This window comes from Clinocottus analis, unplaced genomic scaffold, assembly GCF_023055335.1.
Source record: "Clinocottus analis isolate CAN_PGR_092001 unplaced genomic scaffold, fCliAna1.0.p SCAF_12, whole genome shotgun sequence".
In the NCBI taxonomy this organism is placed as follows: Eukaryota; Metazoa; Chordata; class Actinopteri; order Perciformes; family Cottidae; genus Clinocottus; species Clinocottus analis.
Window position 1 is genome coordinate 9433866 of NW_027175843.1, and position 15042 is coordinate 9448907.

The 15042-nt window shown below is 42.2% G+C and overlaps 1 protein-coding gene across 1 annotated transcript in view; it reads right to left on the minus strand.

Moving 5' to 3' along the window:
- LOC137782835 (anosmin-1) overlaps nucleotides 1-14334 on the minus strand; it is a 38168-nt gene extending 23834 nt beyond the window's left edge. The window contains exons 1-2 of the mRNA XM_068572501.1: nucleotides 14106-14334; nucleotides 8638-8685 (exon numbers count right to left, since the gene is read on the minus strand). Coding sequence (XP_068428602.1) covers nucleotides 8638-8685; nucleotides 14106-14297 — 240 coding nt within the window. The 5' untranslated portion in view covers nucleotides 14298-14334. The remainder of the gene's footprint in view (nucleotides 1-8637; nucleotides 8686-14105) is intronic.
- Between the last annotated feature and the right edge of the window lie 708 nt (nucleotides 14335-15042).

The following is a 15042-nucleotide window of genomic DNA, read 5'->3' on the forward strand; positions in this document are numbered from 1 at the left end:
GCGTCTCTGCGTAAAACCCGAGTATAAATCAGCCTTAAGTCCCACCCCACTTAACTTTAACATTTTATCAAAGACACTGATGATGGCTGCAAGAGTTTTACCCTTTTGAAGTTTACCTAATTACCAATTACCTAACACCGCCCATGCACAAAGCACTGCATGCCCAAAATAAGCTCTATGACATTAAGCCACTTAAATCGCACAAAGCCTTTATACAAATTCACATTTCATATTTCAATTGTGCATTTAGTTATTATAAACAGAATGACATGAAAAACATGTCAATGACCAAACCTGTGTGGAGGGTTTGGTCAATCTGAGGCACAAAGCAACTTACAGAGGGAGTCAGAAGTCACGAAACTTAGCTTTCAAGTAGCGCCGCAACTAACAGAACTTACCACTAACTGATCAGTTAATCATTTTGTCAATCAAATGTCAAAGAACTTGTAAAATGGCCACAATAATTTCTCTGACCCCACAGTGACTATTTCAAATTGCTTGCTTTATCCGATCAACCATCCCAAGCCCATAGATATTCAGCATATCGACCACAACACACCACCACAACATTCAAAATTGTTGTGGTGGTGCACAATTTATTTGTTGGAAACCCCATGATATAAGATGAAACTTGGCATTGAGAACATTTAGAAAACTAAAAGCACTAAGATGGAAAAAAAAAACTTTAGACAGGTGAATATATATTTTAAAATCCATCATGACTCCGGACTCTCTGTCGGTCTGTGAAAAGCCACAATGAGGACCATCACTGATGAGGATTTCTCGTATTTCCTCTACAATTCTCACGCAGGCCTTACTTCAAGCTGCCTTTCAGAATTTAAAGTCAGCTTGATTATCATCCAAAAACAAAACAGCCTAGTTGCTGATGATCACAGACAGAAAGCTATTTCTTCAGGTTCTGGAGCTGTGATGTGAAAGAGTGTAAAATCATACAATAGCAAGGCTTTCCAATACATCTCTGACGTGCCATAAAGTTCCAAACGACTGTAAAAATATGGCGAGTAAATCAGGAAGAAGATCTCCTGTTCTGAGCTGTTATTTAAGACTTGACACGCCATTTCCTCAACCCTCCGCAACCTTATAGCGTCTTACGTCCATAAAATATTGTGTAATTAATTTCTGCACTGCTGTAAATCAGCTTGTGTGTGAGCAGACAGTGGATCAAGTCGATCAACAAGATTAACAGCTTGCTAACTTGAGATGCAAGTTTGCAACCATATCCTCAGCAAGCTCACATGTGTGCTGATAAATATAAAATGAGATTCCCCAATGAGCAGAAGTTTGCTTATCTAAATGGCAAAATATAATTTAAGAATTGTGTTCGAGCTGTTGGAATTATTAAGTCAATGTTGACGTTTCATTTGCAACCTGAACTAACAGAAAAATCTGTGTGTGTCAATAAAAGTGCTTCTTAAATATTCATACAAAGTGTTGGTCTGATATTTCAGGGGGTGCCTTGATAAAACTATACCGCAGTGGTTGCTGTGAGGTTTTCTATTTTGCAATTAAATAAGCCTTTGCAAACTAACAGGAAACCCACACGGCCCAGCCACAGTGTCAGCACTGTATTTGGAGCAAGAGAGGACAACAATTACAGCATGTTGGAGCTCCTTGAAGCTGTTGGAGCTGTATTTGCTCCCACTGCTGAAGTGTTGGAAGTGCATGATGCCTGTATGGGGTGCCAGATTTTTTATATATATATATATATATATATATATATATATATATATATATATATATATATATATATATATATATATATATATATATATATATATATATATATATATATATATATTAGTGTTCATCTTTCTCACAAAGCTGCAGGTGTCCAAACTGAATAAGAATTTGTGATTAGGTGTCATAGATGCCTGCATCATCACTTCTGTCATAGATGGTCTGAGGAAGCACAAGCTTTCTGTTAAGAACATGCTGCACCACTTGAAAAATTAAAACAAAAGTCTAAATGGTTTTGACCATGTCTGATAGAAAGTATCGTCTATGACACTCTACCAATCTGAAAGCGTTTAACAGTCCTGAGAGGGACTTGTGCTGCAAGTGATGCAGTGTCATAATTCCTTCATATTTACAATCAACCAAAACACTGTAGTATTCCAGCTCCAGTGGGGCTGAACTGAAACATATCGTTCAAGACGTTCTATTTTGTTTCTCAAAACTTGGCTCGCAGACGGTGAGTAACCAAGCAGGTAGTGTCAGACGCTCTTTGAGCATCACTTTAATTATTAATTTAAATGCAGTTGAGGGTGCAGACAACAAAGAGCTGAAAAGGAATAGCTTGGCAGAAAGTGAGAAGAAAAAGAGGAGGAGCAGGAGGGGCAGTGCATGAATTATACATTTACCCCACAATCAGAGGTGCCTGCCTTATTTATGAGCCAAAAAAAACCCTCACAACGGAGCTAGAATTGTGCTTTGTGTGCTGTGGAATGCAATAGCAGTTCACTTAATACTTAATGACTCTGAAGTTTCACCCAGACACCCCCCCATGCACCGCACACACACACACTGATGCCCCCCCCCCCCCTCTTCCTCTGTGAGGGCTCCTTCTCTTACAGGTCCTCTGCAGTCTCATGATGTTGTATTCTGCAGTGACAAGAGTCAAACTTACAGTGGCTGTAACTAGAGCCTCAGTTATCACCTACGTCTGCGCTCAGTTTACATTTCATGACAATCAGACTCAACAGGATGTATCCATCATGCGGCGTCAGATTGAGGATAAAGGAGGCCCTTCTCTGTGACGCGGCATGGAATATCCAAACTCTTGTCAGCCATTTGGTCCGAATGGCCCCACATCAGATCAGACATGATTTACTGGATCTACTCCGACGCCGGCGCACTGAATAACGTCACGGTGACAGATGCACAAGTGCGGAGTTGATAATGCGATCAAATGATAAAATGCTTCCTTGGCGCCAAAGACGTTCAGTGAAACTGTCTGCACAGTTTATTTACAGCAACAATAATGAACTTGTAGATGATAGAAAATGCTTTTCTGTCATTGCCTATTGAGTTGATAATAAACAAGCAAAAAGGATGCCAGCTGTTGCAGGCTTGTTCTTACAGTGACCACTCAAGCCGTCTCAATCCACTCTTCATCTCAAATATAATGAGACCAGGAGATTCTGTGTCTCAATGTAGGCCGACAACATGTAAAACACGACACGTCGTTGAAGGGAGTAAAGCCCCCCTAATCCCGTGCTGCAGTCACATTCAACCACTATCTTCACTTGTTTATTTGACTCAGAAACACTTGAAATTCACTAATCCTACTTGCCCTCTCCAGCCTCCTCTAACACCAGCATACATAAAAATTGAGAAACAATGTGCAGCCCAATAACAGCAGTATAATGTATTCTCTTCGCCTGATGTGATGATTGATTTCTCTTTGATATGCATTTCAAAAAGCTGAACAACGGCTGTACAAAGAAAGGGCGAAGCTGGGCACGCTGAGGGGGACGCTGCTCCGAGTCATATTAAAAATAAAGAACAGAAACCAAAGATGGCAACTTTCTTCATCGTTGAAGCATGTACAGTCTGGAAACTAAAAAATAAATCGACTGAAGTAGCCATGTCCAGGGCAAAGGTTAAGAGACTGTCAATCAGCGAGTCTTTGACACACATTCTGGTTTCTCAGTTGTCCTGAAACTGTCACAGACAATCTGTGGGATTTATCTGCGGGATGCAGCAGCTTTGAGTGGAACTGGAATAAATTGATAAGCCCACATCTACTAAGTACATGAGCTTTAAGAATCTTACATTCTAATCTTCTCTTGACTGCTGGCACGACTATTCTGCAACGATATATTAACAAAGACCATAACTACAGCTGTGGAATAATTTCTTGCTCAAGTACTTCTAAACATGTAATCTTGGGAGGGTAAAGACATCACAGTCAACATGACGGAGGTTCTGCAATCTATGATAGTCATCCAATCCATCCTAGGAAAGAAAATAAACACTTAAATGACAGCTTGTCTCAGTGTGACTGGTCATTATTGCGAAAAGAGGATTTTACAGGAGCTTTAATTACATTAATCCTTCAAGGGACTGAAATCCGTTCTGACAGGGATGACATGTGAAGTCAGGCTATATGTGAAAGGTTGATTATCTCAGAAAATAGATGGCTACTATTAAAAAAAAAAGGCCCCCGCCCTGTGGGATCAATAAAAACGCAGGTTGGTGTAAGACAGCGAATGCATTTCTTCGTGGAGGATTTCCTGGAACATGCATCACTCAAATGTGGAACAGACAGCATCACAGAGAGCAGCTTAAGATGTGAGCGTTCACTGCTGAGGACGCCTCAAACTGCAGTTCCACTGCCTTTTCACCTCCTCTCCTGTGGCCACGTCTTTAGTTTTCTGCTGTGGGGGTTTCCATTCTCTGCCACCCACCATGTGAATAATGAGCTCCACAGATAGCAGCCAATGAAGCGACCCCCCCTTTGGCCAATGAAACTTAACAACCATGTCCAGATCAGGTCCTTCCTGCTGGGACTGACCAGCCCTGCTTCACACTCCTCCGCCACCCACACACACGCACCAACACTGCCTAAAACTAGATAGAATACAAGAACAAAGGCTTCTGAAAAAGAACAGCGGCGGCCACATGATCACCACTGACTCAGAAATCTTCCACATATATATGTACATGTATGCAATAAAAAAATCAATGATGTCAGACTGGTAAAAAAAAAAAACAGTGTCTCAAATACAGTCCGTTTAGCAACTCCACAGACTGGCAATCCAGACACACTGCCCACTTGACAGATTGATTTCTAGTCCGGCTTGCTGAGGTGTTGGTGCTGGTAATGTGGCTGACACAGGGAGGTGAGACGAGCGTCTGGCCTCAGCATGACCAAAAGGTGCTTTGAAGTTGTTTTAAGCACCTAACAATCCAAGCTATGTCCAGCTGTAAACCTACCAACCAGCAGCCACTTTATCACAGCTTATTTTAAACATACTGCCTACAGCGAAAGAAAAAAGATGACCACACAATAGACTTGCATTGACACACTTGCAAGTTTAGAGTAAAAGGGATCATTCTCCAAAGAGTGCACAGTTATTTTAGTTTTGAATAATGATCCATACAAACTGAAGAATGAGATGGAACTTTTGAGTTAATTTTATGTGTTTAACTGACCCGAAAGAGAAAAACTGATGGGAAGTTTGACCATATTATTTTGCCGTGAGAAAATGTGGTGTTTGGGTTGGGGGAGGGTGGTTGACAAGAAAGACACTTTTGAATGAGACATAGTAGCATTCCAGTGATTGTTATTCAGGCAAAGGACTCCAAAGCTTCCGACATTGAGGGAGAAAGCGCATGTAATCCAAAAGAGTAAACACTTCGTATTCTCGCGCTGGTATGTGCAGCTCAGACTGTGATTGGGAGGAAGGAGTTCTCAAAAGAGCCACCTGGGATATGTGAGACATCTATGAAAGACATGCACGACTCATTTCCGTCAAATGGCAACTAGACAATGTTGCTTTCTAAAGCTTTTCCCTCTGGAAAGTCTCGATGAATAAAAGGGCAGAGACTTGGCAGGTTTAGAGAGATATAAAGCAAAGTCAAAATCCCCCTGCTGCTAAAAGATGTTTTGTTATATTTATTTTTCTTCAGCTCAGTATTCATCACTCAATCTAGTTCATTGAGAGATCAGTCTCTACGGAGGTAAAAAAGCATACAGATTGTTTTATTTCAGGATATTCAGTGTGTTTACAAGAAAAGTATGACACTTTTCTTCCTCAGGATATATAAGTGATGGCCACGGTCCAGTGACTCACCCCAGGCCAACTTATCAAGGCATAATGCACATGTCCTTTCTTCTCCTCCTTCCCGGAGAGAAGTGTGAGTAATGAAGTGCTTTGCTTTGTTGTGGAGCGGCATTTAGCTGCCTTAAGTCAACCCTGGCATTTTATTCAGAGCATGCATAACACCTACAGGGGGAAAGCAAACCCAACTAATATCAGCCATGTTCTGAATGTGGAAAGCTTCTTGGCTGCTCCTGCACACTCTCGCCCATGCACACGCACAAAATCTGTTTTCTTTGCACCGGCACAAAAAAGAGAACACCCTGGAGTTTTGAAAACTTTCAGGGAACACATTCAAAGTGGGGAGCGTTAACAGTAGGGAGACAAAATGACAATAGCTCATAGAAAATGCCTGCTGTCTGTTCTGCTGGCGTCTCATGAATGGAGTTTGTCTGCTGGTCCAATGTTATGGCATGATAATGACACCCCAGCTCTCCAAATGCCAGCTCGCTCCGCTCTGGAGAGGGGGCAAGCAGGTTAATTACCATGACAATGGGGACTCGGAGAGCGAGGCAGGCTCTGGACACTGCATACGAGATGACCGGGATGACTTTGTCTCCACAAATGGATGCAGGAGGCTTTTTATTTCCTAAAACGCAGACAGATGGACGGGGTCACCGCATCTTTGTCTAAATTATTAAGCAGCCCTTCCTCGCATCTTCCTCACAGGCATGGTTCTCCGTGAGGCCCTTTAACAGAGCTATGGGTGGACAGCCCTTCTGCCCTAACGCACTCCCCGGGAGCCACTGCCTTTGTCTCTCTGTTTGACTGTGTGCTGTTCATGAACTGAAGAGGCTAATCAGCGGCTGTAGAGCTATTCACAGGGAACCACTGTACAGCATGGGCCCATTTGGTACAATTGTTAAAGTGGCCACAATAGCTCTGTGTTTTGACACAGGCCCCAAGTGTGCACTCGAGTCATTGATGTGGATGTGAAGTGTGGTGGTGTTTGCTACCAAAATGTTGACTTTTGGCCGCAAATTAAACACCAGCACCGTGCCCTGGCCCGCATCCTGAATGGCTGAACTTAAAACCTAGGATACAATTAAATTGATTAAATTCAGGGAGCCCTTGAAACGATTTGGAACGACAGAGAGGCCGAGCACCACATTTGTGCAGCAGTTACACAAGCATGTCATTATTTTTAAGGGCTTACATCAAATCCAGCCTCATTTATTTGCAGACGACCAGTAGGATAAAGAAGTGCTAACTGACATGCTTGTTATGGGCAAAGGAGAACAAGAAGTCCATAAAGAGTTTTTTGGGACATTTGCAGAGTTTGGTTGATTATGAAAACAGTATGCTGTGCTTGGACTGACAGCCAGCAAAAGCCTTTTTCAAATATCAAACTCTGCTGAACGACTAGGGATCAGCTAGTGCCAAGAGCCGATGTTGGAAATCACAGTGGAAAGGAGAGAAACAAGTTTCACAGCATTATGGTGCACGCAAAAGAGGCTTGCCTTTACATTAACTTGTCACAGAAGGTTTAGGATAACACAAAAGGACATTGCACATTTTGTTTTAGGGACAAACTGAAGTGGATGGTGCTCAACCTTGAGATGCCCAGATTACCGCATGGAGTACAATGATACAACTTCCTAATTAATAAAGAAACATGATATAACAACCAAAGCTCACAATTTGCACACAGATTGAGACGCATTCAGTGATATGGTAATGTTGTGAACATCTGCTAAATTGGGGAAGGAAAGAAACCTATACATTTGCAGATGTCGTAGGAAGCACAGAGAACAATGGCTCTGCTGTATCCCAGGCAAATGCAAATTGCCAAGGAAACAATTTGAAATTCCAAAGAGGAATTTAGAAATTAAACACGAGAGGTCATTTTGTGAGGCGGTTGATAATAGACACTGATTGTGATTAATATCTACACCGAATGTGAGGCTGTGTTAAGTAAGCATTGAAATTTTATTTTTTTAAATCTACATTTTCTTGAATTTCCAATTAATCACCATCAGTGCAAGACTGTAATTAGCCCTAAATTCCCAAAATGCATTAATTTTTCTACAAGTACACCAAGGTCTGTGGACTTTTTTGTAAGAAAAAAAACACTAAATACATACATCTAATTCGTCATCACCCCCACCTGTGTTTTATTTAGACAATGTAGATGTGTTGACTATGACCTACTTCGAGTCCACATGGGCAAACAGCATTAAATCCTGGTTTCACGGTCTGTGTGAGGAGACCAGAGAACCTCTGACAGCTACAGAGCACGCTGTTCAGAGTTCTACTTGGCTAGCATATCATCCTCTTTATTTCAGCTCCATAGTGTTCTCTGTCTGCAGTCTATACGGCACATCTCCGAGGGCCTTGTCAACAGCTCTGGGAGAGTCTGATAGAACATGTCAGCGCCATCTTTTCAGAGGAACTGTCAACACCAGCTTTGTATCAACCTTCTTTAGGACGGGGCACGAAACACAAACAAGCCCTGCGGGAGGTGTAGCGTAATGCATCTGACTGAAACTCCTGAAGGCACGAGTAGTACAAAAATCATGTTTTGCCCTAATAAATCAACATGCATTTAATCTTTTCAAATCATATTTCATTGTATCCCATTATAGGAGGAAATGAGTATCAAGGAAAGCCGGAGTAAAGAAAAGAGTTGTTCTCATTCTCTTAGTTTATGTCAACAAAAGTGATTCTGCAGGCATGACAAAACTAGTCATGTCGTGTCTTGCAGAATTTATATTGCATTATCATCTGATAATGAGGCATTCACTGTATGTGGCATATGTCTCGCTTGTGAAAAGAAGAAAATATGTTCTACCTTGGAGCACTGCTTGTGATTTTGGCACCAAACCAAGGATCCATTATTCTGAAAAAGAGAAGGGAAAATATCATCAATTAATTTGATTATCAAGTCATGAAATTAAATTGCAGCTTTGACCCTCTCCTCTCCGATCACATTTGAGTAACAATAATGCCAAGAGTAGAGATATTTCAAAGAGTCAGCTTTGCATGGATGTAACCCGAGCAGGGAAGTGGGGTCAGTGGCACTGGGTGCTGGGGGAAAACCTCTGGTCAGTTTCAGCAGAGCATGGTAAACTCAGCTTTTCTGAGAGCCCGTTTGATCTCTCAACAGACGTCCCCAAGGTCACTGAGGCGAGAACTGATGTCAGCACTCCTGTGCAGATTGCAGATACTGCCAATTTCCTCTAATTGCGGTGGAAGTGCCACCTTCTGCGCGTCAACGAGGTAAACATTTGGTCCTAATAGTGCTGTGTATTTATAAATCCCCAATCTGTAAATACCAGTGGGGGTAAATGGCTTGTGCAAGTGGTCATTTCCTGAATTCCATTCGGGCAAGGAATTATGCTGTCATCCTCTGCAAACATAACTGTGCAAGGCTAGTGCCTCGAAATAAATGAGCAGTTGGTCAACATAAAAAGAGATGAAATGTAAGGAGGTGATGTGCGTCAGAAGAATTGACAATTAGGTTAAATAATAGACTTTTGTAGGCCACCGGTTTACTACACCTCTGGACAAGTGATTTAAATCTAATGCAAATATTCTCAACATAGTTTCATGAAAAAAATTCACTCTCAATGATCTAAATCTGAGCTTCAATGTGGGATGTTCCCTGCATTTCTCAATGAAAGCAATGTAACAGTCAAACTTTCGGGCTCTGCAGGCAAAAAGTCTGCTTAAGTTCAATGTCAAGTTCAAAGCCTTTTCCACAATGTAATCCAGAAGAAATTTCCCATGAGACCTTAGCAGAGAACTTATCATTAAAGGGTTTAATTTGACATCCAGTACCAGTAAGTGCTGTGCTTTTAGTGTCAAGGATAATGGTCAAATGGCTTCAAAGGAATCCATGATTGTATAGTCATGTCTTAGGAGAATCTCTTCAACAAAAAAACAGTTGATAAGGATGAAAAAAATATGAGTCTGAGCACCAAGGAAACGAGGAATAGTCGTTCCATTTTTTACCAAATGAAATGGAAAGGAGCGCTAACTTGGCTGAGGAGTGCATCAGCAAGTTGTCTGCCCTTTCCTGTGTCGTGGAACACCTTCCCTCTGCCTGGCTGAATGTTGATTAAAATGTGAATTATTTCTTACTAGTCATACATCATGTTATATATTGCATGATTAAAATCCTTGTAGACTTTGCTAACTTGTAAAAATCATCAAACCAACCATGCCGAACACTCCGTAAATAAAACCTTGACATTTAGGTCGGCAGTCAGAGCCCCTGGATAATTCATACAGATTGTCACAACTCTAGACCATGTTGTAAATCATCAATCCTGTTTTTTACACCTTTCTTAAGCCATCCATCAATGGCGACAGGGACAGATCTACAGAGGAGCTAATTTTGCTGCGCGACAGCATCCCTATACCAGAGAAGCGCAGCAGGATGTTGCCCCAGCTGTCCAGGCCTGACCCCACCGTGTCAGGGACCAACGGGGGAATAATTATAGGTCAGGACTTTATCCTTCTGACTCACCATGACATTCCTCTGCAGTCTTAACATTATGCAGTGCTAAGGAGTGTCAAGGACTCAAGTGAATGAATGCTTTCCAGATATCCTACCGTGTGATGGGGTCGAGGAGAGGAGACCAGACAGTGGCGTATGAATGCGAGGCTGAGGTGAACTCTCTGCTTTGTTGGCGACACCGGCGGAGTCATGTAAACATAGGGTTTATCACAGAGATACATTATGGCGTGCTGTCAGCTGAGAAGACCGAGCAGGTGGTCATGGGCGTGTTGTATTGTCTAGACAACTGAGGCGAACGTGGACAAAACCCCTTTTATCTTTGAGGAAAGCGTTCCACCTTTTGAACATGGGACTCTTTTGTTTCCTCTAAGACTCTGATTTGTGTTGAATGGATCTCAGATTACAGCGATGAGTTGTGTTTGAATTCTCTGGAATACTGGAGGAATACTGCTGCTGTCTGAGACCTTGTACATTTCCGGTCAAGTTAAATGGGAGACGGGACTTCAAAGGGCAGCCTCTGTCTCTGTGTGTCCTTTGACAGCCCAGAGGTCCTTGGGCAACACCAAAATAACTGATCCTTAAGGGCACACATGCAGCACTAAAATAAAGGGACTCAAGATTAAGGCTTTGACTTGAGTGGGTGTGAGGGCCGTGGCCACTCTGCTCATCAATTATTCACTTGAACTGAATTATTTGACAGACCTCTGAAAGTGAGCTAATGTGTCCAGCGCACATTAAATGTCAACATGAAAGGTGTTTCAGAGATCTCAAACAACACTGGTGCAAAAGTTGTCCACACTTCGATACGAAAGCTATTTGTCAAATGAGGTAGCTCAGGGTGTAGCAGCACTGAAGGCTGAGATTTACAGACAGGACTGTCATGCTTTTAAAGCGTTTACAGAGGTGAGGCCCAGCAACATAGTTCTCTATTCATCCGCTGTCTTCACTAATAAAAAAACTCCACACATGAGACAAGCACTGGCGGAGGTTTGATTCCACCGCATGTTATTTAATATCAAAGGCAAAAACAAGGGGACACGGAAAAACTACTTTCCAATGTTTTTTCTTCCCTTCGCTTAAAACACAAATCTCTCAAACAAGATGCTTAGACTTAACTGTGCGGCACAGTAGAAATGAATGACTGAATTTAAAATGGTTTTATTGCTTCGAGTGTAATAACAAGACCTCATGGACACACCTTGTTTTTGGCTTCACAGGTCCCCACATAAATATTCCACTACAAGGCTGATGCTTTCAGAATACATTATTGCACAGGGCTCCCAGCTCGCTCTTAATATTTTAAAGTGTCCGAGGCTAATATTTATGGTTGGGTGTTCCCCTCTGTCTATTGTACTAGGGGTGACAATTTCCCCAAATGTGGAGCAAAATGTCAATAAATCTGTTTTTGGAAACATGATTATATCAATAAATCTACAGTTGCTATAAATCTGACAACCAATGTACAGCCCAAGTGTTTCCCAACTCTGCAACCTTATGCTTGTGTCTATTTCACACTAATTCATAATTGCAACAATTAAAACAAAGTCTCAGATTTGTCCTTGAATTCCGCTACATGAAAAAAGAAAGACACGTGAGTGTTCAGAACATCTGCAAGTGCTAAATTCTCCAAATATCATTCCAGTATTCACAGTATGATCATATAAAATCGGATATGAAAAACAGAGTTTTAAAATCCAGCTGCTAAATGTGTTGAGTAGACAAATTGTCTCTTGTCCCGTGACCAACATAAGTAGTGGTCCATATTACTAGAAATTGAGTCAACACAGTAAAGCATTACAAAACAGTACGCAAAAGTCACCGCTTTCACACCGAGCCAGGTATTTCATTTCCATTCAAATGGAAAGTGTTGTGTGTCTTGGTTCTCCTATCGAGTATTAAATGACCTCTGAAGGATGTCCGAGTTGAATTAAGAGGTCTGTCGTCTCAATCACTGGAGTGGAGCTCCGAGCTGCTGCTGCCTGTCGGCCCGCTGCTGTAATAAGATCTGGCAGAGGAAGCAGATCCACCTGTAGGTTGCGCTGACTGAGCATGCTCAAGTGTTATGGCAACACTATATTAGAGCTTATCGCATTTAGCTGAATTGGGAGCCAGCATTTAGCAGAAAGGTGACCTCGGCGGAGCAGCATTGGTAGCTCAGTGTGTATCCTCTACATGCCTATGAGGTGTGATGCTGGCATTTATTGGCAGGGCCAGGGGGTAGAGGGCGGAGGGGGTGGAGTGTAGGGGGATATGTTTTTGCAGCTGACCAGACTCCCCATTTTCACACATGAAAGGACTGTTGCAAACCCTCTGCAGACAGTCTTCGCAGATTATCAACAATTGTATTCTATTCTTAGACCCACAAGCTTGCGCAATCGACCTTGCTTATCACTAACCACAAAAATGCTTCTCTCTTTAGACAAATATCTCCCTCTCATTTTCCCCTCACTGAAAAACAGGCTCCCTCAGACTAAGAAGCTCTGCAGTCAATTACATACACAATTAGCTGTTCATTAGAGGTGAGACTTCCATCAGTTATTTGACTTCTCAGTACTGTGGTGATTAATGGAATCAACAGATTTTGCAATCCAGAGCACCAGTACACCCCTGGCTTCTTCTCATAACAAATCCTTAACACTGCTTGCCAAGTTTTGAATTAAAAATTGCTGTTTTCAATATGTGTCTTTTGGATGCACAGCACTGCGGTTTTCTGTCCAAACAAATGCAGTCAACTGCATTCATCCCTCCCCTTAATGACATTGCTAGAATTAACCACAGTGAGTCTCTGTGTCCCACAGACATGTATTGAGAACTGCAATCAGGACTTGCAAAGTAAAGTTAATTGGTGACAAAGAAAAACGCAATGCACTCTGTTGATTCATTAGACCTACAGACTAAATCACCTTGTGCCCCAATGTTGTCGAACAATTACGGATGTATTAATGCACCTTGGGAAAGACGAGCCTTGCAAATGCAAATGAAGTGAGAATAAAGGTGGTCACCAGATAGATAAGTGGTGAAAAGGAGCGTAGCAGAGCGGGGAAGGATCAGGGACCAGTCCTTTTCTCCAGAGCCCTGGCGGAGAACAGTGTGTCCAGTGGAGGGTAGAAAACAACTTTTGACACCACATACCAAATCATACAAAAGAAAACAGCTAATTTATAGTATAGGCTTCCGACGAGTCTGCATCACCACATGCTTTGTGGGGTTACTAGTGTAAAAATATATTCACATGAAGCAGTGTTTCCTCTCTATGAGATGCCTTACACCAACAACAGAAAAGTAACGCTGTATAGAGTCATAGCGGGGGTTGAGCCCATCACATTTGCACTGACAGACGCGGGTGTCTCCTTTTCCAGTGATTAGCAAGTAATGAATGGAAACTGGCTCCACTGAAAGGCGTCCATCATCCCTCAGTCGCAATACTGCAATGTGTATAATTTAATATATTTTAAAGCGGCCCATATACACGACCAGTATGTGGCAACTTTTTAAGCAACTTAACCCTTCTTACAGATGCTTACCTCTGCAACTGGTGCTTTTATTCTGGTGACATTTAGTTTAGAGAGGTCTGATTTAGGACACTTGCCAGTGACAGAAAACACAACTGTGAAAGTATTTCAGCTCCATTAGTGACCTGCTCTGTCTCCTCTCGATGGGCTCCAGAGGAACAGGGTTGACATATAAGGGGAGGATTCGACCAGCGCTTATTCATTTCATGAACACAACATCTCAAACCTAGTTATTTCTCATTTCCAGCGCCAGAAGTTCGCGTGTCTGAGACCACATGCTCGTACCTGAGAGTGCTTGAAAAAAGCGGAGATGCGAGTGATGTGCAAGCTGAGGCATCTCGAGGCGCATCTTGCTCGGTATATCCTGGCAGTGAAGAACGAGTCGTCCTGCTTTCTCGCGGACACACTTCCCGGGCTCATTAACGCTGTAATCCACAAACACAGGGTCACACACACGTTCAGGCTCCTGCAAAACATGGTCCCGCGGTTGTGGCTTTAATTCCTCCACGGATCGTACAACACTGCGTGCAGGCTCCGCCGGAGAAACTAAAGAAACTTCAATTATACACCGGGGAGGAGTCAGGGGCTCACGTGCGCTGTGATTGGAGGATCCCGTGCTGACTGACAGGCACGAGGAGCATTAAGGCAGGTAGGCTGCCGCAGAGACCTGCACGCCGTGCAAAAGCATAGGCAGGTTGATTTACAAGGATGGTGAATGGAAAGCATGCTCTATAATCATAATTTGTCATATGAAACGACAGAGAATGTGCAACAGTAAAAAATAGAAAGATTAGATCATTCTTTTAGTTATTTTTCAATTCAAGCTCAACACAGAACCTTGTCCATGCACCATTTGCACCATTGATCTACAGTGTTTTATTACTTGGGTTAATATATATGCTCATACTTATGATATTCTGTTAGTTTTTAACTTAATTTGTCATACAAAAAAATACAATACATCACCACACTGCAGAGGTACCGCAGCAATTTCACATCCATAAAGTTGGGGGGCTCACAATAGACAGAATAGTCAATAACGGAGCATCAGAGCCGAAGATATCCTGATTTTTTTGTCCTCTAGTATGGGAATCCTTAATTCTACATAGTTCAACGAGATAACACATTTCGTTTTTCACACATAGAATTGCCCTCTCCACACCTCCAGTTGGCAACACAATCTTTTTGACTAACGTCTCAAGTCCAATCAGAGATAACTTCA